The 23,167-nt window shown below is 35.8% G+C and overlaps 1 protein-coding gene across 3 annotated transcripts in view; it reads right to left on the bottom strand.

The window, feature by feature from the left end:
- The window catches only part of pclo.S (piccolo presynaptic cytomatrix protein S homeolog), a 148,715-nt gene that overhangs the window by 9,586 nt on the left and 115,962 nt on the right, over nt 1-23,167 (bottom strand). For all 3 annotated transcript variants that reach the window (XM_041588475.1, XM_041588477.1, XM_041588476.1), the window contains 7 exons: nt 21,160-21,253; nt 15,992-16,063; nt 14,400-14,580; nt 12,284-12,478; nt 10,341-10,412; nt 7,470-7,608; nt 4,976-5,043 (listed from right to left, as the gene is read on the bottom strand). In XM_041588475.1, the coding sequence (XP_041444409.1) occupies nt 4,976-5,043; nt 7,470-7,608; nt 10,341-10,412; nt 12,284-12,478; nt 14,400-14,580; nt 15,992-16,063; nt 21,160-21,253 (821 nt within the window). The remainder of the gene's footprint in view (nt 1-4,975; nt 5,044-7,469; nt 7,609-10,340; nt 10,413-12,283; nt 12,479-14,399; nt 14,581-15,991; nt 16,064-21,159; nt 21,254-23,167) is intronic.

The following is a 23,167-nucleotide window of genomic DNA, read 5'->3' as shown; positions in this document are numbered from 1 at the left end:
GGAACTATAACTAAAATGCTCAAATTGAGGGTCCTATGTGTTAACATAATCACAGAATGAGACAACCCTAATCAGAAGTGGACAGTTCTTGGTTGACTGGCAATCCATAACTGCTGGCTGTGTAATTGAATTTTATAGTTGGGGTGGCCCAATTGTCAATTTTGCCTGGGGTCCTGTCATAGTTATGCCTGTGGGCAGCTCAAATGCTGACAGCATGGTTGTGGCTTTTAAAAACATTTCTCTTTCATTTACTCATTTAATGTTTTGAGTTCCTTATATAGAGCCTTTTTATCAAGTGCATCTGACAGGCAATATTTCCATAATTCCTAAGATGCTTTGTAAGAGAAAAATACAAATGCTCTCATAGTCTATTGCTTTAAACTGTCAACAAAATGAAAAGGCTTCAGTATAATGTAGGTGCAGCCAAGCACTTAGTGCTGGAAGATTACATTTTATTGCTAGATAGTTTGAAGCTACATTTAAACAAAAATTAATAAAGAAGGGAAAAGCAGCTTATTCTGTTTCATTTTTTTAAATGTAACATGAAATAGTGATTTATTTGGCAGGGCTTTAACCTGCAGACTTAAATCTTAGAGAATAAAATGTTAGCTAAAATAATGCATTTGGCAGTTACAGTGCTTTCTATTTTTACAGTGTTTATTTCAAGGACATACGTTTCTAATTCAGTTGATTTCCTACTATAAAATTAAAACTGTTCTTCATATATTTGAGTGTTATATATACACAGTATATTTATTTTGTAGTTACAAAAGATAATACAAATAGGGGTATTATGGGGCAGGTTAGACCCCAGGAATTATATTTTGGCCAACCACTGGCAAGTAACTATGGGTTTTTATAAAATGGTAACGATACTACAATTCCCCAAAGTACTTCTACTGAATTATTCCTAATACATAGGGCACTATGTGATATATAAGATACAGACACTATGACCAACAAGTGGTATATTCTATTTTTTTTAAGGTAATGTTTTATTTTGTTTTTAATTAGACAAAATAATAAAGATGTTAGTTAAAACAACATGTCACTGGTTTTAAATCATCTTATTCCATAGGTTTACAACAATGTTTTCAGATTAACAGATAAAAAGCATTGCAGATGCAGAATAAATACATTATACATTGGCATTGTCATCCCTTGATTATACTCCTGGGCTCTATTCCCACTAAGGCCTCCATTCCTTATCAAATTACGGCAGGGCCTCTAGCATCATATATGAGTTTAATCACAGGTATTACAGAGTTCACTAGGTTAATCTAGGAGAGCCTTGTGGGAGGGGTGGGCCTGATCCAATGCATAATTATACATTGTTTTGGCTTAAAACAGTAGGACAAATAACCTCAGCTTTATATGGACAGAAGCACTAAGTGGTCCACTACAACCAAAAGACACACTATAGTGGAAAATACCTGTGGAAAGTCAAGGGTAGTTCATAAGGAGGCCATTACTTTGGACAATAAAGTATTTATTGCTGGGCAGGCCCAAATCATATGTAGAATGTTGGCCGCAGGGATTCTACACCTCTGGAAAGTCAAGGGCAGTTGCTAAGGAGGACATTACGTGGGATCAGAAAGTATTTATTGCTGGGCAGGCCCAGATCATACAGATGAAGCCAATTTGGTTTGTGTGTTTGACACAGAATAATTAAAACCAGATATCCCACTTATCCCATATAACACAGATGGCGTCACAGCATCCCATCTAATTAAAGGATGACTTTAGATAACACAGTTTCTTCAGTCATGACGCATTTAACATACAAACATACAAATCCAAGTTGCTTCATCTGTATGTAGTCCTGTGTAAGTTTAGGGATATTAGCTTGCCATCATGCTTGTACTGTAAGGAATGGAGGGCGGAAACTGGCCAACACACACTGGTGCTGGTAAAGTATTCTGTTACAAGATAACAGAATACTTTGTTAGTCAGAGAGTTCCTGGAGGTCCTGCAGAGAGGACACAAATGACAGACTCAATTGAAGGATGATTATAGGAGATGTAGATTTAGATGTAAATAGCTGTTATATATTCTATGTTATTTCAGCATTGTTTTGTATTTATTTTACATATTTGTTATTTCTATAGATATATGTAGAAATAGCTTGTGTTAATAAATGTATTTGATTGAACTATGTCTTTTATTAAAGAACCCTTATAACCAAAAATAGTTATGTACATGTGTATATGAGAATAAATATACATATTTATTTAAATATTTCCTTTGGCAAAAATGTTTTAAAACGGTTTATTGGGCAACACATATGACAATTTGAAAAGTGCAAAAACCAGGGTGCTTTGTGTTTGTCTTTTGCACTTTGCCCATCGTCAATGGATTCTTAAATGACCCTCACATTGCATAGGGACCCATTTCCTTATTCTCATTGTTACTGGGCAAAAGACCATATATCTATTTGTTCATTTACAGACTTATGTTTTTGGCCCATAGGATTATGACCACTTTGTGCCACACTTAAATATAGTGTTTGGTTAGGGGTGGGTTTTCCTCTTTGGCCTTCAGCTGCTGACCCAACTGGATGTTCTCCAGGGAGCTTGGGATCAACTAGGCCCAGTATGCTAAACTTAACACAATTTACAAATAGCCCACTATTTCCACAGCCTAGGAGGATCACAAATGTTAGGGTGAGACCTTACCAAATTCAAACTGACATGCACACTACCAGACCCACCAAAACATGTAGTTTCCCATTTATACAAAATGCTCCAATTACCAACTAACTGGGAGTCAGTATCATTTATTAAGAGATGGTCCGACGATCTAAATGTTCAGTTCGAGGAGATGCAGATTGAACAAATACTCTCTAAAATGCTCAAAGGCTCGAGATGCTGCCGAACACAAGAATTAAACTATAAATACTCACATGGTGGTACTATACGCCTTCCACGTTACAACACATATATAAAACTTCAAATGGCATTTGTTGGCGTTGTAACAGGGAAAAGGGAACCTTATACCACATTTTCTGGACGTGCAACCTCATACGACCTTTCTGGGAAGAGGTATGCTCATTGTCTAGTCTAGAATTTTTCAACTGTACAGGATAAATTTCGATATTCTAATTTTTTTTAAATTCTAATCAAATTTGGACTATTCCCTAGTTGAAGTACACAAAAAATAGCTCGAAATTCGAATTTTCATCTTGACCTTTGATAAATCTGCCCCTAAATGTGTTCTGTCTGTTTGCTTCAAGAACCTCCTGGTGTCCATATTATATTTTTTATGCACAGTAGCCTAAGTTAGCCTACTACTGTACTTTAGCCAGGGTCGGACTGGCCCGGTGGGACACCAGGAAAAAAACAGGTGGGCCCCAACCCTTAATGAGCCCCCGCCAGGCCAGACCCCTCTCCCAATCGGATTTAACAAAAAAAAGGGGTTTTTTAGGCGCCATTTTTTTAGGCCCTAGACAGTAGTCCTGGTAGGCCCCGGGCCTGCAAAATGTGATGAATTGCTAATTGTCTTATATTTACTGTTTAACAATAGGGATGTAGCGAACTGCCGATTTGGTGTTCGCGAACGCCGTTCGCGAACACCGGCAAAAAATGCGAACGTTCGCGAACTTCGAACACCCGCTAAAATCGTTCGATTCGAACGTTCGAAGGATTTTTCATTCGAATCGAACGTTCGAAGGATTTTAATCGTTCGATCGAAGGATTTTCATTCGAATCGAACGTTCGAAGGATTTTAATCGTTCGAACGAATGGAAATCGTTCGAACGAATGGAAATCGTTCGAACGAATGGAAATCGTTCGAACGAATGGAAATCGTTCGAACGAATGGAAATCGTTCGATTTTAGCGGTCGAATGGTCGAATGGTCGAACGATTTGTATTCGAATCGAACGCGAACTCAAAATTCGAACGTTCCCAAACGTTCGCGAACATTAGGCGGACGCGAACGGTCGAAGTTTGCGCGAACAAGTTCGCCGGGGAACAGTTCGCTACATACCTATTTAACAAGGGGCATAAATGCGTGAACAGCCTACAACTTAGAGAAGCAACTAGCCAGTAACAAAAAGAATAAGCAATTCTAAGAGAAGTGTAGTAAAACATATTTCTATTATATGATACAGCACACCAGTGTGTAACTAGATGTTACTGGACCCAACTGCCAATTCAATTTAGGACCCTAAAAACATTAGTAAGATGACCTATTCTACTAAGATATATTGAAACTGCTCATTAATTGGGGCCTTACTTGACCTCTACAATCCTGGCCCCCTGCAATTGCAGCTTCTGCTTCTTCTGTAGTTACACCCCTGCATCACACTAGTGAATCTTCAATTGACAATATTTTCCCCATAAAGGCCCCCTTAACATCACTTTACTAATTGGGGCAGAGGATCTGTAGGATTGGACACATAGAATTGGATTAAAAGATTACAATTGTTTCCTACATCCACAGTGTGGGTTCTGTTACCCTCACCTGCAGATGGGGAAACAATTATTAGGTTATAGTTGCCTTTTAACAATCTCAGTTCTAGAGGTCATTTTAATGAGGCAGCACAGATCTTTCCTTAGGGTAGGACTACATGGGTGTTTTCGCCACGATCCGACGTGCTGCGCAAAAACACAGGCATCAAGTCAGATGCGACAGAAATAAGGTAAGATATACTAATGTCAGAAGTGTTGCAGCATTGATCTGATGAGACACGACTGTCGGATGCAGACTTATGCAGCATGATGCATCCGACATTTGTATATCTTACTTTATTACCGTTGCATCCAACTTGACGCCTGCGTTTTTGCACAGCGCGCTGGATCGCGCCGAAAACGCCCGTGTAGTCCTACCCTTATACAAAAGGAATTCTCATATGCGAGTGCCAGGTATGGCTTTTTTTGTTTTGCATCTTTAAAGCTAACTGCATGATTTTTTGGCTATTATGATGCAGATATAATCTTCAGTTTCCATACTTACAACTGCACAAAATCTCTTACCTTCTGCATCAGTGAGGCCCATTGCTGGTTGAGCTACCAAATCCTGTCCATTTTGGTTAATCTTTCCTCTGTTAAAAACAAACATATGATTTAGTTATAATTGCTGTTTTAGCAGTAAAACATTAAGGGTGTTATTTATAAAAAGTCTCAATTTATCTCAATATTTTCTGCTACAAACTCTGATCAAATCAGCTTGGGTTTTTTACACTTATTTATTATTATATTTTCCCAAAAATTTGCTTTGCGGGGGAAAACTAAAATCAGATTTTTTGCCCAAAAACTCCGAAAACTTTGGGGTATTGCACGAAATCCAGCACACATCAAAAAATCATTGGGACTTCTCCCATTGACTTACAGTATATGCAACCTCAACAGGTCTGAAATGATGATGATTTTCAGATTCTGACTTTTCCATGCCCATGGTTTAATAAATTTCATAAAATTCGTGATTAGTGAAGTCCGATTTTATAAAAAAAAATCACACATTTTTTGTGATTTTTGCATTCAGAGTTTAGTAAATAACCCCCTAAGCATATGAAACAATTAAATAGTTAAACTCAACTTTGTTAATATTTGAAGCCTTATTTTGCTTTATTTTATAATTAACATAATTGATGAATTTAAATATTTTTTTTTTTTTTCAAACATTCCACACTTATCTCACTTATCTCAAAGGAAAAACTCCTGCCAAAACAGCCAACCAGTTTTGCTTTGTCAAGATGTGATGATAGCACAAACCTTCACCATACCTTCATTTTTCATTTAGCATTTGCCTAATGACAATACTGGAGTTGAATTTACAAATATTTATCTTTTTGCTTCATTTTATTGATTCTATGTTCTTCTGTGTAGCTTCTATGTATCTTATCAGGTAATTGCCAGTTAAAAAATATTATATGCATATATGTAGCACAAAGACTGCTCCAAATCTTTACAGGACATTGGGGGAAATGTAATGAAATTTGCAAAGAGAATAAATTTGAAAATACAAATTAGCGTGTTGCAATGTAATATTCTTCATTAGGCTTTTAATGTATTGCAAATCTTAATTGCGCATTGCAAGCCTTTAATACCAGCTTGAAGGTGGTGTAATCTTTTGGAGCAAACATAACTTTTTCATAAATAATTTTTATTGCTTACATTGCACACTATCGCAAACTATAAAATTTGCAATCATTTTCCTACTGTCATGTAAGGGGCCAATTGTGCGCAAACATTTATTCGAATTGCAACCTAGTTGTGAACGATTTTTGCTCTAGCAACCAATATTACATTCCCCCAATAGTTCTAAACAACATAGGTATTTTAATTATCCAAAAAAAAAATAAACAAATACAATGTTCTTATATATTTACACTTTTTGAAGCATTTTTCCAACCTGTAGCAAGTTAGAGAACAGTATGTTTGAAGGATATAGCTATTTACAGCTAAATTCCAGCACTGCAAATTGCAGTTTCTTATTTCCAGAAGGTATAAAGTTTCTGAACCTCAATACCCCACAGTGCGGGCATAGGTTGTATGGAGGAAACCAGTATAAACATGATAATGAAGGTATTGCAGTTTTGACCCTGAAACAATGTACCGTAATAAAAACAAGCCCTGTTACTGTAAATGTGATAATTACCATGGAGAATTAAACAATGCATACAAACATAGATTAAACTGAAAGTCGAGTACAAGCCTTTGTATTGCCATCCAGTTATCATATTTACAGTTTCTCATACGTTAAATAGTGTCTGCTTGTAAAGTTTATTGGGGAAAAACCCTGGAGGAAAGGAATAAAAAAAACTATACTACAGAATAATTATTCAGCGCTTTTGACATTAACACAAGACAAAAATCGCAATAACCCATTTTGTGCCAACCTGTGGTGAGAATGCAATCCTTGCTTAAATATATGCCAATCATTCATTAGGAACTACAATTTACAATGAAATGAATAGAGCACAGCTAGGTAATGCCAAAGTATTTTGCATATTTTTTTAAGAAAAACAAATACTATTACAATTTATAGTGAGGAGATACTGTAGCACCCATTTACTAAGGGTCGAAGTGGATTTTTGAATTCAAAAACTTCGAATTTCGAAGTAATTTTTGGGTACTTCGACCATCGAATAGGCTAAAATTCGATTCAAATTGAAAATACTTCTCAAATTTGACCATTCAAAAATCAAAGTACTGTCTCTTTAAAAAAACTTGAATTCGACACTTCGCCACCTTAAACCTGCCGAATTGCTGTTTAGCCTATAAACTTTCTGAGTGTTTGGCTAAGTTTTGAGTAGTCAATTAAATCATGCGTTCGATTCGCATGATTTAATTGATCGATCAAACGAATTTTACTTAGATCGAAAACGGCCATTTTCGATCAAAAAATACTATCGAAGTATCAAATTTGATGGTCGAAATCCGATCCTTAGTAAATGTGCCCCTTATTGTATCTGAGATCTTTCCCATTTAGCAGGCAGCATTGCATCAACTTAACAGATGTACTTACATTCTTGGGACTGGAAACTGATTGCTATCTCCTGTTGTGCTGCTTCCATCACTCTCCACGCTGTATCCGCTACCAAAACTGCTGACTGATGAAGTTGTCGATACAGAGGGTTCAGAAGGCCTGTGACTTGTAGCCTTTGCTGAAAAAGCACATACATTTATACAGTAAATACTAAATGAAGTATTGCTTTAGTAAATGTTTCCTAACAAATAATGCTTACACCATTATATTTAAGAGTACAGAATTATATGCATAATAAAAAAAAATTATGAAAAAAAGTAGCAAATTGAATCAAAGGCAATGCTTACAATATTTCAGCAAAAGAAAATACCCCCTTTTGCTCTACATATTTTAGATTTTTTTGTTACTGTGGCCACTCTCTTTGCAGTAGCTTTTCCTTCCACTGAGAGTTGGATTGCTATTTTCTGAATGCAGCCAGCAACCCTACACTTACCCAATGAGACCACAGCTATGCAGTATTTTAAATGATTGAATGGCACATATAATCATAAATATTACTGGGTCAAAAAGGGCACATCTTTGTGTAAATGGTGAATCATTTAAGTACCCAGTATCGTCAATTAAAGTTAATTTATCGTGCAATTAAATTAACTTTATTTTATACTTACTGTACATAACATCAAATGCAGTGAGATATTATTTTCTCCAATCTCACAAGTCAAAATCTTCTTTCATTCTTACAAATTTATTGCATTCATAATTTACTACTGCTAAATTACCAGTGGAAATGTTCCGATCTGACCACAATGTACAGTGTTGGACAATGCTTGCGCATGTATCTATTTTAAGGCATGTCCATTTTACCCAAGATACAGCGTGTGCACAGGAGTGCATATATCAATACAACTGACAAATACTGTAAATACTGAAATTGTTTAGCAAAATATCACAAATACTCTACAGATAAAGAAGTTTTTTTTAGACTTTGTTTATATAGTTTCAGTGTTCCACTGGGTGCTTTTTATTTATACATTGTAGATTTGTAATTAGAATGCCTTTTTTGAATTACAAGACATTAACTGAGCCAAAATATATTTTGCCTACACTTTTAATATGTAATTCATTGAAATATGAGAAAAATATACCTCATAACAACACTTGGAAACTTGGAAACATGATGACAAATTAATTTCAGAATGGCATGGACTCCATTCCCAACATATAAAATAAACTGAAGTCACAGAATTACATTCCTTATTATTTGATTATTTCACATCACTAATTATCTCTGAATTTATGTAAGCATTCTATAAATATAGTCCCACAGGTACATATACAGTACATAGTATGTTATACAAACTATGTATACAACTAAAATATGTTGTATTGTGCTCTTATTAGCATGCAGGAATGCATACTATCTGTACACAGTAAAAAAGTGCCCCACCACTAAAGATATGGGTGTCATTTATTTACTTATGAATGACTCATACCTGAGTGTTGCGTCCGAAAGAAACATTTTTTAAATTACATAGCCAAATTACAGACAGCCAAAATGCTAGGCCCAACTCACCAAAGAGCTAAAGAAATCAGGGCTGTACCATGGAAGTGAGAAGGAAACTGTTTTCCCAGATACTCATAAGGTTGTTGAACCAATAATTTAAAGCAGCTGTACTGGCAAATATATGGCATTTGATAACCGTATAATTTCCTGGAAGTTGGGTTCTCGGTATTACATACTAATCATATAATTCTATAAATGTCTCAGTGTTGTTCAGTTTCGCTGCTTGCTCGACCAACACTGAAAAGATTACCTAATGAAATATGTTTGTTCAAAAATTAACTGTAATTTATCAATATACTGCAAGAAAGATACATTTCCCAAAGATAACTCATAGTACCATGTCTGCAACATAAAATGCTGTTTTTACTCTCTATATTACTATATTACTTGATGTATGTGTATTCATAGTAACAAAATAGAGTGTACAGATTATCTTTTTACCCTGAATTTTGAACATTGCATTAGACCTCATCAGTCTAATTCTAAATTTTTGCATTTTACATTTTCAGTACTTTCCAAAAAAAATTGGAAATGCTAGATTTGCACTGCACCCAATGCACATATTTATCTAATAGTTTAATATTTGTGAATACTTAAATTTATTCCTTAGATATATTTAGATAAAGCGTATTTATTAGTTCCCAGAATTCATGTATTTTAATTATCTGTAATGGTTTTTGTGGTGGGTATGTATAATAAATGTTATAATTTATGGAGTTCTATAGCCTATGTCAATGCTTCTGAGCCAAATACAGTTTAAAGGCAGGCCTTAAAAGTAGGCCATCATATGTATGACCTTATATTGAGTAACTATGCAATAGTAAATAAGTAGGCAGAAGCATTTTGTTTATGGAATTTCACGTTTAAAGGGGGCATACGCCCCAAAAAATGCCAGTAAATTAGCTCAAATTGTTCTTCTTGGAACTTTTACTTCACCTTTAGTTCACCTATATTATATAAATTAGACACTTTATGCTGCTAAAGGGGTTTATTTAATATGCCAACATGTGTTGTCCTACTGGAGATACTGACAGCAAAGCCACACACTGTATATCAGAATAAATGTCCAAATATTTTAGTTACAGGAAAACATTATTTGAGACTGTATTTAGGCATTTTTTGAGGAGGATATATTTCCATAAGTATCAACTAATGCAGGCTGCTAATACAGACAGTCACTTTGTACCCTATAGCAGTTTATTACCTTATATAAATTAAATTGCCCCGGATGTATGTTCCTATAGTTTTCTTTTACTTTGTGTGTGTATGTGTAAAATCTGGTTCCCTCCCTTTGCTAAAATTAAATCACACACAAGTTTTAAATATTGATACAGTTTTGTGCTCACCTTCAGGCTTGACGGATCCATCAGACACCACCTTCTTGAGAGCATGCTGGCTTTGGTCTTTGTTGTCATTGGCTGGTGAAGGCAGATTGTCAGACTGAGTTCTTTGAATTGGGAAGTCTCCTGCTATACTGTGTCTATGCTGCTTTCTGGCATGATTAGACTGACCAGTTTTATGTGCTGTTGTGTCAGTGTAAGTGAAATGGAAACCCATAGTACTTATCCTCAGATGGAACCAGCTTAAATGTTACTCATGCAAACAGAAGTGTTGTTTTCTATATTCAGATAGATTGTGTTTTCAACATCAAAGAGACACCACATGCACAGCATCAAGGGTCTTTAAAACTGGCTGTTTCTTTTTATTGGTTTAAAGAAAGTTTCCCACCAATGTTTTAGTCCAGTGAGAACACATGCAATAACAACTCTCTTTAGGTTGTCATTTTCTTAATGACCAACCACAGACTGCTTTACCAACATAATTTAACTATAGATTATGTTGTGGAACATTTAACAAGCATTTTGTAATGCCCTTTTATCCATATGATAACTGCACAAATATGCTATGCTTTAGTGTGTTTGAAAGTTACTGAATTATTTAATTCTTAATAATGTACAAAATCACAAGATGTGCAGAGCATTTTAACATATCCTCACAAAAAGTGTCTATTGTGTTTATAAGAAAAATAGTTTTTTGAGCTAATGCACTTTAATCAGTACCGAGTCTTCATTTCTAAAAGCAATCCTTCAATTTCTGATTCTAGAAAATGCTTCCTTTCTGGTTATATTCTCCCAACTAAAAAGTAAAGAACAATTTTTTTAAAGTACAAAAAAATATATGTGCATGTTGGAATATGAACATTTACAATTTACTTACTTTTCTTACATTGAGACTATATGCAAGCTGGCTTAAATCAAATGCTACACATAAAGGTTAATTTAACATTTCTGTTTATAAATAAGAAAACTAGAATATAATTGTTTTTCTCAATAATCTGTTCATTGGACATGATTCTCAAGAGTACCCTTGTTTGTTCTAAAAATGAACTGTTAAGAGCTTTTCATTCATTACCATTATTAAAATGATAAAATATTATAATCTTCCAATAGTTTTACATTTACGAAGGTTTACAATGTGCCAGTGTGTGATGCTGTTTTACCAAAGCAAACATTAATATTTTATCAGTATTTCTGATCTACAGCAGCTTTTCATATCTGTAATGTAACAACACTAAAATATTCATGTGCCAAAATTGTTAGAATGTGTATATGATATAATAATGTATTGCTAACAAAACACTCAAGAGAATTGTATGGAATTGATTCTACAATCTCAAATTAGAACAATTTTTAATTGTATAAGTCAAACAGGTGCATGAATGTGCAGTGATATTAAGCAGGCTCTCAAAATGGCATGATTAATGTGACACAGTAAGAATCATTACTTTTATCAATGATCTCAACTGGTTAAATAAATAACTGAATAAACCAAATGATGTGACCCACAATGATAAATGGGTTAGAAAAATATTTGCCAATGTAAAACGTGTTCTAATGCAATCAGTAGTCATAGTTGTTCGGTGATTTTATGACAAGAGGAAGGTGGAAAATGTTCTTTTCCCATTCAAAAGAAATAGGAAGCATTTTTAACATATACGTATTAACAAGACCTTCACAAATTTTTGCATCATGAAAAGAATGGGGTGGTGTGTAAGGTGAAACAATATGATGGAACAGTGAACCAATGAGGAAACAGCCAGTTTCATTTTAGTTCAGTAAACAAAAATTGGGTAACGTATATTAGATGTGGACAATTTCACAATAAAGGACATTTAAACAAGGTGAACAAATAGTGACAACAGATAATGGTCAACAAGGGGGAAACAGCAGAAAAGGGCAACAGATGAACATTAAGCTGCCATGCTGAGGAATTTATTTGCGTCTTTTACTTGGTTGAAGACGAAGCTGTTGGACAGCTGCTTCAGCAGCAGCGATGGCTGCTCCAGCATCTTCAAGATGAGTCTGAGTGACACTTGTTTTACTTTGGCTACGTGATGGTCCATGAGAGCGAAGATGTCCTTCAGAAGAAGACTTGGAGCTACCAGGACTGCTATGAGATTTTTCTATGGTGGAGACCTGCATATCTAATATATAAAACAGATATAGATGTGTTTCAGTGCTGATATTTTAACACAATTTCACATATCAGAACACGGGTCTAATTCTTCCAAAATGTGACAGCATAATTATTTCAAACATAATAAGGGAGCAGAGTTCATAGCTCATAAAAGGGTGAAAATAGGTACTTTAGAGACATGAAAGAAGATTACACCAGTAAAAAATAGCAAACAATATGGGGCACATTTACTAAGAGTCGAATTTCGGGCCTTTTCGATCAAAGTAAAAATCGTTCGATCGATCGATCGATTAAATAGTATGATTCGAATGATTTTTTAAAAAAATACTTTGACTTCTAAAAACTTAGCCAAATACTGGTTATATGTTCTAGGAGGTCACCATAGGCTAACATAGCAATTCGGCAGGTTTAAGGTGGCAAAGTGTTGAAGTTGAACTTTTTTAAGACAGTACTTCGATTTTTGAATGGTCGAATATTCAAAGTTTTTTCAATTTGAATCAAATTTTGGCCTATTCAATGGTCGAAGTACCCAAAAATTTCTTCGAAGTTTTTGAATTCGAAAATTCACTAGAATTCACTTCGACCCTTAGTAAATGGGCCCCTAAGACTTTAATTTTGTTAATCTATATGCTGTAGGCAAGAAAAGACCTGGAAAAAAACTTTGCTCATCTATCATACCTTAAACAATTCTTCTTTTGTTTTTAAAAACTGCAGACTGAAAAGAGGAAGATCAGGGGGGGGGCATGGACATACTGCGGGCAGATTACCATGTGGTCTAAATAATAATTTTTTCATTCAGAAACATTTTGAGGTATGTAGAGACCAGTAGATAGGGCCTCCTTTATGGGAATATAGGCATTGTTCTAGTGTTCCTGGTGATTTATTACTTTGGGGTAGCTGGAAATATTCCATTCATGTGCTTTAATGTTCCTTGCCACCATTGCATCTCTGACTCTGAGCACATTTTATGTGACTAGAAGCACACACAACCACACTCACCTTAATTCCATTAACAAATAAAGATTAATAATAAAGAATAGCAGCATTTGGTGAGCACACAGATACTGGGATGATAGTGGTATTTTAAAAAAAGAATTATATTTGCACAGTAGTACAACATTACATCACATAGGGAAACACATTTAACAATTTGTATCATACATAGCAATTCAGTAAACATAGTATAGAGATTTAGATACACACCACCTTGGTGCAAATGGAAACCTTGCTAAAGGAGAGAAAATACTGACTATAGAATGAGAATTACCCCAACATTTCAGCAAAAAGCTTTTCTCAAAGGAAATTTCCCTTGTTTGAGATTGTGTGTATTAAATATATACGTCGTGCAGAGCCATCAATTCATAATTTGCTCCTGGTGCATTCCAATTGTCCCTAGGGACTGCCCTGAAATCAGGCTTGTTAGTAGGGCATCACGATTGAACTGGATGGGCTAATGGATTTTGACAGTGCACATGAATGGTAGATGTATGTTGGTACCCTGATTATTATACTGTATTGGGTTCTATGATTTCTGAGGGTACTTGTTCCTCTCATGCTCTAACTAAAATACTGGGTTCAGGTCCCTGCAACGACAAAAAATAAAAAATAAATAAATATATGTCTAGAGGGTCAATGTACCTTGCTGGACAAAACTATAAACCTTTCCAGGGTCCCTCACCGTGTTGCCATTTCACAAAATCTTGTCTCCCACTGTAACTTGCTAGCGGAATTCTATTTGCTTATTTACCTCCAGGTGAGATTTTTAAGGGAATTAACCCTCTCATTATCGCTAAGGGAGTAGTCGAGTAACTGAGTTCCACCACACACTTCTTGTATGTATTAATTTTGTTATTTCCATGATATAATACTGCTTAAAAAATCTTCAGCAAAGAATTTAATTATACATTTTTGACTATTTTTCCTCATACCTTTAGATTGATCTGGGAAGATTCCATGACTTCTGCTCTTAATGACTGCTGGTTTGGGTGGTTGGTGACTGCTCTGACCAGAATTGGGCTTTGCATGATCAATGGTTTCACTTTGCTCCTTTAAAAAGTACCAGCGTGGAATGTTGTCCAGATTTGAAGCATTCGATAAATCTATTAATACCTAAAAACAGAAACAAAATGTATAATGCAAAAGTTATACACATCAATAAATGTATCATTTTAATTGCATTACTGCAGTGCTGCTTGCCTCAGAACTATAGTTGTATGGAAACCTATTATCCAGAAAGCTCCAAAATGAAGTACAATAACTTCCTATGTATTGTATTCATATGTGTATTATTTACATAAATTGATTAGGTTCATCTGTCTAATAATAATAAATTAGTAGCTAACTGCAGACAAGATAGCATAAATCCATGTTCATGGCAAAACAGTGTTATTGGGGTTTTAATGCTTAGTATTTGAATAATTTATTGTATGCTTAAGGAACAGATCTTCACATTAATTAAAGTGTGTTTATCTGGAAAAACCTAGGTCCCAAGTATTCTATGTTATAGATCCCATATCTGTAGAAAGGTCTCATGCATAAAGTGCTTTGGCATGAGATGCCTGTGGTGCAAATATATGTGTTCACTGCAAGGAAACAGAAATTGATCAAATTTTACGCATTGGCATTGGAGATCAACACTGACAAATTAGAAAGTGGGCAAGGTCCTTGAATGGATCAATACACTGGATTAATATTGTCATTTCATTTTAACAGCATATTTGGCAGTACTTTACAGATATTTTACATCATTCATTGTAGGGATAAACCAGTGTACCCAGAGGCAACCCACATACATATCTGATATATTCTAAAGTTACTATTATTATATAATACACAAAAGGCCATACATTTGCTTAGTGATGAAACTGTTTATGCAGTTTTGTAAATGTTGGTAAAAGTGCAATGATAAACAGAGTCGTCTGTGCCAAATGTCTAGGTAATACTTGCTTATCACAATCAGAAAAACTCCCAGCTTTCGGCTGCACTTAAAAACTGCTGCAGAAGTTTTTGTTTGACAACCACAGCCAAAATGTACATGTACAATACAGTTAAGGGCAAATTCATCAAGGGTCGAATATCGAGGGTTAATTAACCCTCGATATTCGACTGGGGAATGAAAATCCTTCGACTTTGAATATCGAAGTCAAAGGATTTTGTGCAAATAGTTCGATCGAACGATTGAAGGAATAATCGTGCGATCGAACCGAAGGATTTTAATCCAACGATCGAAGGATTATCCTTCGACCAAAAAAAGTTAGGCAAGCCTATGGGGACCTTCCCCATAGGCTAACATTGGGTTCAGTAGCTTTTAGGTGGCGAACTAGGGGGTCGAAGTTTTTTCTTAAAGAGACAGTACTTCGACTATCGTATGGTCGAATAGTCGAACGATTTTTAGTTTGAATCCTTCGATTCGAAGTCGAAGGTTGAAGTAGCACATTCGATGGTCGAAGTAGCCAAAAAAACTTCCTTCACTCGAAGTTAATGAATTGGCCCCTTAATGTTGCTGTGAATTGTTTCTTACCTCACCGAGGAAATCATTGGAAGAGAATCTGTCATAGTCCCATACAGTAACTTCTAATGTTTTCTTCTTTAGCTGCAATTCAATAAAAAAATTAGTTATGGTAGAATTACTATTTATTCAGCAATTTTCCATTGACGTCAAGGAGAGGCAGTTTCAGGTGCTTTTCAGCTGTGTCTGGCATTTCTACAATTGACTAACTAGCTAAACAAATAACTTACTAACTAAACAATTAACTGATCAACATTCCAAAATATACAACAGTTATATTGATAGATGAAGGATCAGCACACTCTTTAAATTGTGAATGTATGCTCTTTCATTGTGATAACATCTTATCCGACGTTTCGATCCCACTTGGAGACCTTTTTCAATGATATTGTGCAATTTCTGTGTTACAACTTAAATACCCCCCCCTCAGTGAATTTTGGTGCCAACATGATGTCATCTGTTATATTTATATTTCCACAATGACTATGGCTAATTCTGCTATGGAGAGAGAATATTTGCTTTTCCTGACACCAGCAGGTGCATGGTTTCACCATGTGCCAATGCTTTAAGGACTATAAAGGTCACATACCTGTTTAAGCATTGCAACCCGTACATTTTGATTCTGAATAGAATGTTAATTTTGTAATTATTATTTTCAGCATACATAACTTGCTTTGTATAAATAAAATGTTCCCTACATTTTATTTTGTAATGGTTGCATCCCCACTCCTGCTGAATGTATTGACCTATGTTCAACATTAACTTATTTGGCTACCTTACAGGGTTTGCAATTAAAATAGCTACAGTTGTCTTTGTAACTGCTGCTTATGGCAAGCATTATATTATTATGACTGATATGCATAATATGGTATAATTAATGAGAAATACAGCTTGAAGGTTATTTTACAAGACCAATACATTGAAATCAGCTCGAGGGAGTTTTCCTGAGAAAATATCACAAAGAAGCAATACTGGGGAAAGCGGCATTGCCTCAGGCAATATTTTTCAGTGATATTCACTGCAATAAAAACAAAAACATGAAGCTCTATGTCTATGGTTTGAATCTAACTTTTAAATGAAAACAAATCCTAGGTTAGCAATCATCTACTGCAATCTTGTGTATAAACTATGACGTGTATAGGAGGTCTAATAGAAAGGATATAAAGGTGGTTAATCTAATATATATGTATCAAAAGTTATATCTTCAATTCAGCTGTAAACTATTTTCACAAAATTAGACATACTAGTATAAATGCATGTGTACATTAGTAAAGAAGATGCCAGCATGGTTTTATGCGTAATAGATCTTGCCAGACTAATTTAATGGACTTTTATGAAGAGGTGAGGAGCCTCTGGAATGGCAGTGGATGTGTAATTTGCTTAGACTTAAACAATTTTAAGAAGTACCACACAGAAGGTTACTGAAAGGTTACAGAAAGTTATGATACAGTATATTGGGTTGGAACATAGTATGTGTACCTGGATAGAGAACTGTCTGAAAGATAGATTACAAAGAGTGGTGGTAAATGGAACATTTTCTAATTGGACCTTGGATTTTTAACTTGTTTATTAATGAATTGGAGGTTTACATAAAAAAAAAATCTGTTTTTGCTTGTTATACTAAATTGTGAAAAACTATAATATATATTATATATAGTGAATAAAGTACTCCTTATTTTAAAATATAAGGACATTATAAGTCACAAAGGAGTTCCATGACCATACAAGTCATGGAACTCTGAGGTTACTATCCTCATATTTTCCAACAAGGGGTACTTTATTTGTTATAATACAGACATTTTAGTGAATCATGTGACAAAAATGACATCACTAAGAGCCAGATATTCACAGGATATTCATGGCTTTTGGGTATTATATATGTCGTGGTAGAATGACTTCAATTCTGACCCAGCAGGAGTTGAAAGCTACAAGGGAGATGTGTCTAAACAGAGAATAGTTTCTCTGTTTAAAGGATTTTGTTGGCTGGCTCTGGAAGCTATTGTGTTTGGGAAGGAATATAAAATTCATTCCAGTGGTCCAGTTCACATGTTGGAGCTCACTTTCCAAAGGAAGGTTGTCCTGTGGAAAAGTATTTAATGATAGTTAAGTGTTAGGAAGGTCTCTCAGACCAGGGCACAGAACAGGAATGTTACCTGTCTGTGTTAGGAACTCCCAGAAGGACTGGGGGTGCTGGAGCAAGGAGCAGAAGGAGTCATGACCAGGTGATTGAGATTGAGTCTAAAGTGGTTGAAGTGCTGCCAAAACCAGGCCGGAAGCTGGTGAATTTGTATCCCTGGAGGGGAAGTCAGAAGGGCTTAGTGAGAAGTCTAAATGTGGAAGCCAACCTGTATAGATAGAACCCAGTGTAGGGAGAAGTCTTGAATGCATGCTGTTTAAATGCTAATTAACTGTGTTCCTGTGTGCCAGTAACTTTTTGTTGGAAGAGTCTTCCTAAATAAACCTTTGTTTTTGCCTGAAGACGCTGTGTCCCTGTCTCTATGCTCCTGATCCTCTGCTTACCTGCCTACTATAGCTAATTTCCCCCAAAAATTACATGTACAAGCAGCCAGCTTGTCACAATATATATACGATATAATGTAAGTTAATTGCAGGATGCTGCCACTTTGCAGAGCTATTTGTCTATATTTGTCTATATTGCAAAACTGGTTGATAAATGCAACGTTACTGTTTATACTCGAGTATAAGCCGAGTTTTTCAGCATCCAAAATGTGCTGAAAAAGTCTACCTTGGCTTATACTTGAGTCAGTGGGCAGTAGCTGAGATTGCAGTCACTTTTAATCATTCCTATACCAACAGTTCGCTTGGGGAGAGACTGCAATATCACACAGCGCCCTCTGTTGGTTATATGAAAGAATAACAGTGCGCCCTCTGTTGGTTATATGAAAGAATAACAGTGACTTCAATATCACACAGCACCCTCTGTTGGTTATATGAAACAATAACAGTGCGCCCTCTGTTGGTTATATGAAAGAATAACAGTGACTGCAATATCACACAGCGCCCTCTGTTGGTTATATGAAAGAATAACAATGACTGCAATATCATACAGTGCCCTCTGTTGGTTATATGAAGGATTAACAGTGATGGCAATATCACACAGCACCCTCTGCACTTGGTAGTGGGACAATGGGACAATGCACACAGTAATCCATTTTGGCAATTCTCTGTCACCATCAACTTTGCAAAGAAGTCCGGTTGATCACTGGGGGGGGTCGCTTTGGCGGAATGTGCACTGCTGGGAGACAGGGCTGTAGTTGTGTCTAGGCTTATACTCGAGTCAATATGTTTTCCCAGTTTTCGTAGGTAAAATTAGGTACCTCGGCTTATACTCGGGTCAGCTTATACTCGAGTATATACGGTACATACTTTGGTAGAAATAATATAAATGAGTTTTACCCTAAATGGTAGTATGTTGGTGGCAACCAGAAGGATCTGGAGATTTCTGTAGTTAACAAGTTTTCTTTTTCTAATTCCAGGGAGTCATTCTGTGACTATTAAAGCATATTCAATACTATCTGGCATAAAAAGTGCATGAATATATAATTTTGCCTTTATATGTCCCTGGTAAGGCCTCACCTTGAGTATGCAGTGTAGTTAAAGCTCCAGTTCTTTAGAAGGATAGTAATGAGCTGGATAAAAGTGCAGAGGCATGCAACTAGACTGGTAAGAGGGATGGAAGATTTAAATTATGAGGATAGTCTATAAAGGTTGGGGTTGTTTTCTCTAGAAAAATGATTCTTGCAAGGGGACATGATTACAATTTACATATACAGTAGAGGTAATTATAAACAGATAGCATGGGAATTTTGCCATAAAAAAATATAAAAGCAACAGAGGCCACCCATTTAGACTAGAGGAACAGAACTTTCATTGGAAGCAGTGTAGGTGGGTCTTCATGGTGAGGGCAGTGAGTTTGTGGAATGCACTGCCGGGTGATGTTGTAATGACAGCTTCTATTAATGCCTTTAAGAGTGGCTTGGATGATTTCTTGGACAGACATAATATCAAAGCCTATGGTGATACTACAATCTACAATTAGTACAGATATTGTTTATATATGCAAGCATGTATATAGGTCGGTATATGTACATGTGTGCACTGGGGTTTATTTGGAGGGGTTGAACTTGATAGACTATGGTATTTTTCAACCCAACTTAACTATGTAATTATTTAAAGTCGAAGAATGTTGGCCAGGATCAATTATCTAAACTTTCAGGTAAAAAAGGTTGGATTGACTAGAGGGATTAAAACTTAATTTTGACAAAAACACAAACTTGTATGCTTTGCAGTTTAGGGCCCCAGACAAGGCAAACTAAAATATAAATAGATATGCTTTATTTTATTGTAAATTGCTGCAGCATTGGCCCTTTCTTTTTTACTTTAAATTCACTGCTTTTCTTAATTCATGACTTCTCCACTTGTCCCATCAACCAGTCCTGGGCAAAGAGAGTTTGCAATGCTAGTAGATTTTATTAAAGGAACAATAACACCAAAAATTAAAAGTGTTTGAAAGGAATGAAGATATAATGTACAGTTGTACTGCACTGGTATAACTGGTGTGTTTGATTTGGAAACTCTACTATAGTTTATATAAACAAGCTGCCATGTAGCCATGGGGGCAGCCATTCAAATCTAAAAAGGGCACAGGATAAACAGCAGATAACATATAAGCTCTGTAGTATACAACAGGATTCTTCAAAACATATCTTATATTTTAAAATGTTTAAATTATTTCTTAAAATAAACTTTATGGGTTTTGACCTTTTGATAATTTACAGCTTTCTGGCAATGGGCCTCTGCATAATGGACCTCATACCTGTACACAGTGCAACTTGATGGACTGTTGTCATTTTTCAACCCAAATTAACAACATAACTATATCTAAAGGAGAATACACAAGTGGCTAAATGTTTGCACACATTTAGCAAAATATACATTGGTTGTTTTATCAGTCACAAAGGCTAAGGTGAAGTTTACATGAATGTGAATGGAAAACATATTCAGCTAAAAGACATGTTTTCTAGAACCATATAAATTCTGTGGTTGTGTAATAAAATCAGAAGAACTATATTCATGATTGTTAAGTGCACTTAACACAACAGAGTACATATCTCAGTGACAAGAGAAACTGCATAACTTTATTTTATAGAAACACAAACCTGCTCCATGGAAATATTTTTATATATCACTGTCTGATTCCACTCCGGATTCAAGCTTTTCTGCACATATTTTGTTCTTCTTTTGTATTCAGCACTAGAAAAAGGGTGATAAAATAACTTGGTAAAAAGGTAAAGATTAGCAATATAATCAAGCCTCAAAAATGTTGCTACTCTAGTGACACACACATCTGATTCATTTATGTGTGGAGTTAAACACAAGCCATATTTATTTAGAGCCTAGTAAATATAGTGTGTTTTTGTTTAGCTCTGGCAAACATTAGTCCACCCCCACCCCTTGAAAATTGCCATATTTTGGGGGCAGAATAAAAACATTACTTTTATATGGATTGACATCTGTGCACTGTAGATTGTCCCCGCCATTTTTCTGCACATGCGTGATTCCAGGCATTGCATTGAACTGTATTGAGATTATGCACTGCCAATGAAGCTCAATGAGGCAGACAGGTTTCTCAAAATCAGTAGGCATTATCTTTGAAACTATGATGGCTAGTGCTCTATTAGTTGAGAGATGTCCCGATGGGTGAAGACCAAGGCACACTATTTTGATTTAGTGAAGGAGTACTTAAAGTCGAGGGGCGAGTAGCACATACATTGGAAGTGATATTTCATCATAGAGGCTGTTATTAATGGTGGAGACAACTTCAAGGAGTCTACCATTTTGCAAAATCTCCCCTGTTGAGAGCCAATAACACCTGTGACTAAATAAAAGTGAACAATATTCCCAGTTGCAGCATACAGTCAATGTAATGGGGTTCAAAAACAAAGAGAGCAGCCAATGACAGTCCTAACTAAATGACAAGTGGGCACTGCCACCACGGTGAATAAGTTAGAGGGTTAACTAATATATATAATGCAGGACAGAAATACTGCCTGGCCATCTCCCTTAAGCTTGTAGTCTGAGTCATCTGGTAGGGCCACCCTTTCTTTGCAACTTTTGACTTGTGACTTGTGAGTATTGAGTAATGCTTAACAAAGAAACTCAGTGTCTAAACAAAGGTGCATAGTAATAAGTCCATACCTCCTTCAAAAACCAGAAAGGCTTTCCAGACTTATTGAGCTAACCATTCCTCTGTCTACTGTCAGAATAGCTCCATCATAGGCTAGGAGGAATCTAACTCTCAATATCTGTCCACCTAACGCTTAATAGGTGGTGTCTACTGAAAACTCATGGAGCACATACAAACCTGAAGGCTGGTGAAGAGCACCTAGTGGCTGGGGTGGGTGGAACCAGAAATACAGACCACAATGAACAGACAAAACCATTAGGAAAAAAAGGTAGTAATTACACAATTGACCTACACACCAGAGAATAAAAGAGAATACACATAGTCTCTTGAAACGTAGGAGGGTTAAAAAATAAATAAAATACTAATACATTTAATAAAATGAAAGACATCATTTTACTACAGAAAACAAAAGCAGGGAAAATAACACAGTGTTGAACTGGCCTGTTGGGCCCCCACAGGTCCAGGCACAAGGCCGAGAGGAGTAGTGCAGCAGTGGAGTACAGGGGGGCCGAATTGTGGCATACACGTTGGCAACAGCATTACTCATTAGTGGGAGGTGAAAGGGGATGGTGGGGAGTTGCACTAGTGGTGGGCCCTTTCTGGTGGGTCCCGCTAACCAATACTTCTCAAAGATAAGTGGATGCAGAAATGATTTTCAGCTCCTTACCAATTAAATAACGGGGTAACCACACTGATCGGCACTAGGTTGCACTAGTTTGTCATATAAGATACTCCAGTATAGACTCAAATGTACAATATCTCATATAGTAGTAAGTAATGGGCACCGGATATAGCCCAAACCAACCTTTCTTTAATCATCTTATATAATTACTTGTTACTCATTATTATTATAGTTGTTATTATTATTATTACTTATAATAATAATAATAAGGAACTGTTAATACAATCCAGAAACAGACAGAACAGGAATTCCAACAAAGCACAATAGGAGGGAATGGGAACTTGCTGTATTTTTTTTT

The sequence above is a fragment of the Xenopus laevis genome, chromosome 3S, assembly GCF_017654675.1.
Source record: "Xenopus laevis strain J_2021 chromosome 3S, Xenopus_laevis_v10.1, whole genome shotgun sequence".
NCBI classification, from domain to species: domain Eukaryota; kingdom Metazoa; phylum Chordata; class Amphibia; order Anura; family Pipidae; genus Xenopus; species Xenopus laevis.
The sequence above is the reverse complement of the archived record's forward strand: the minus strand, read 5'-3'. Positions and strand labels throughout refer to the sequence as shown.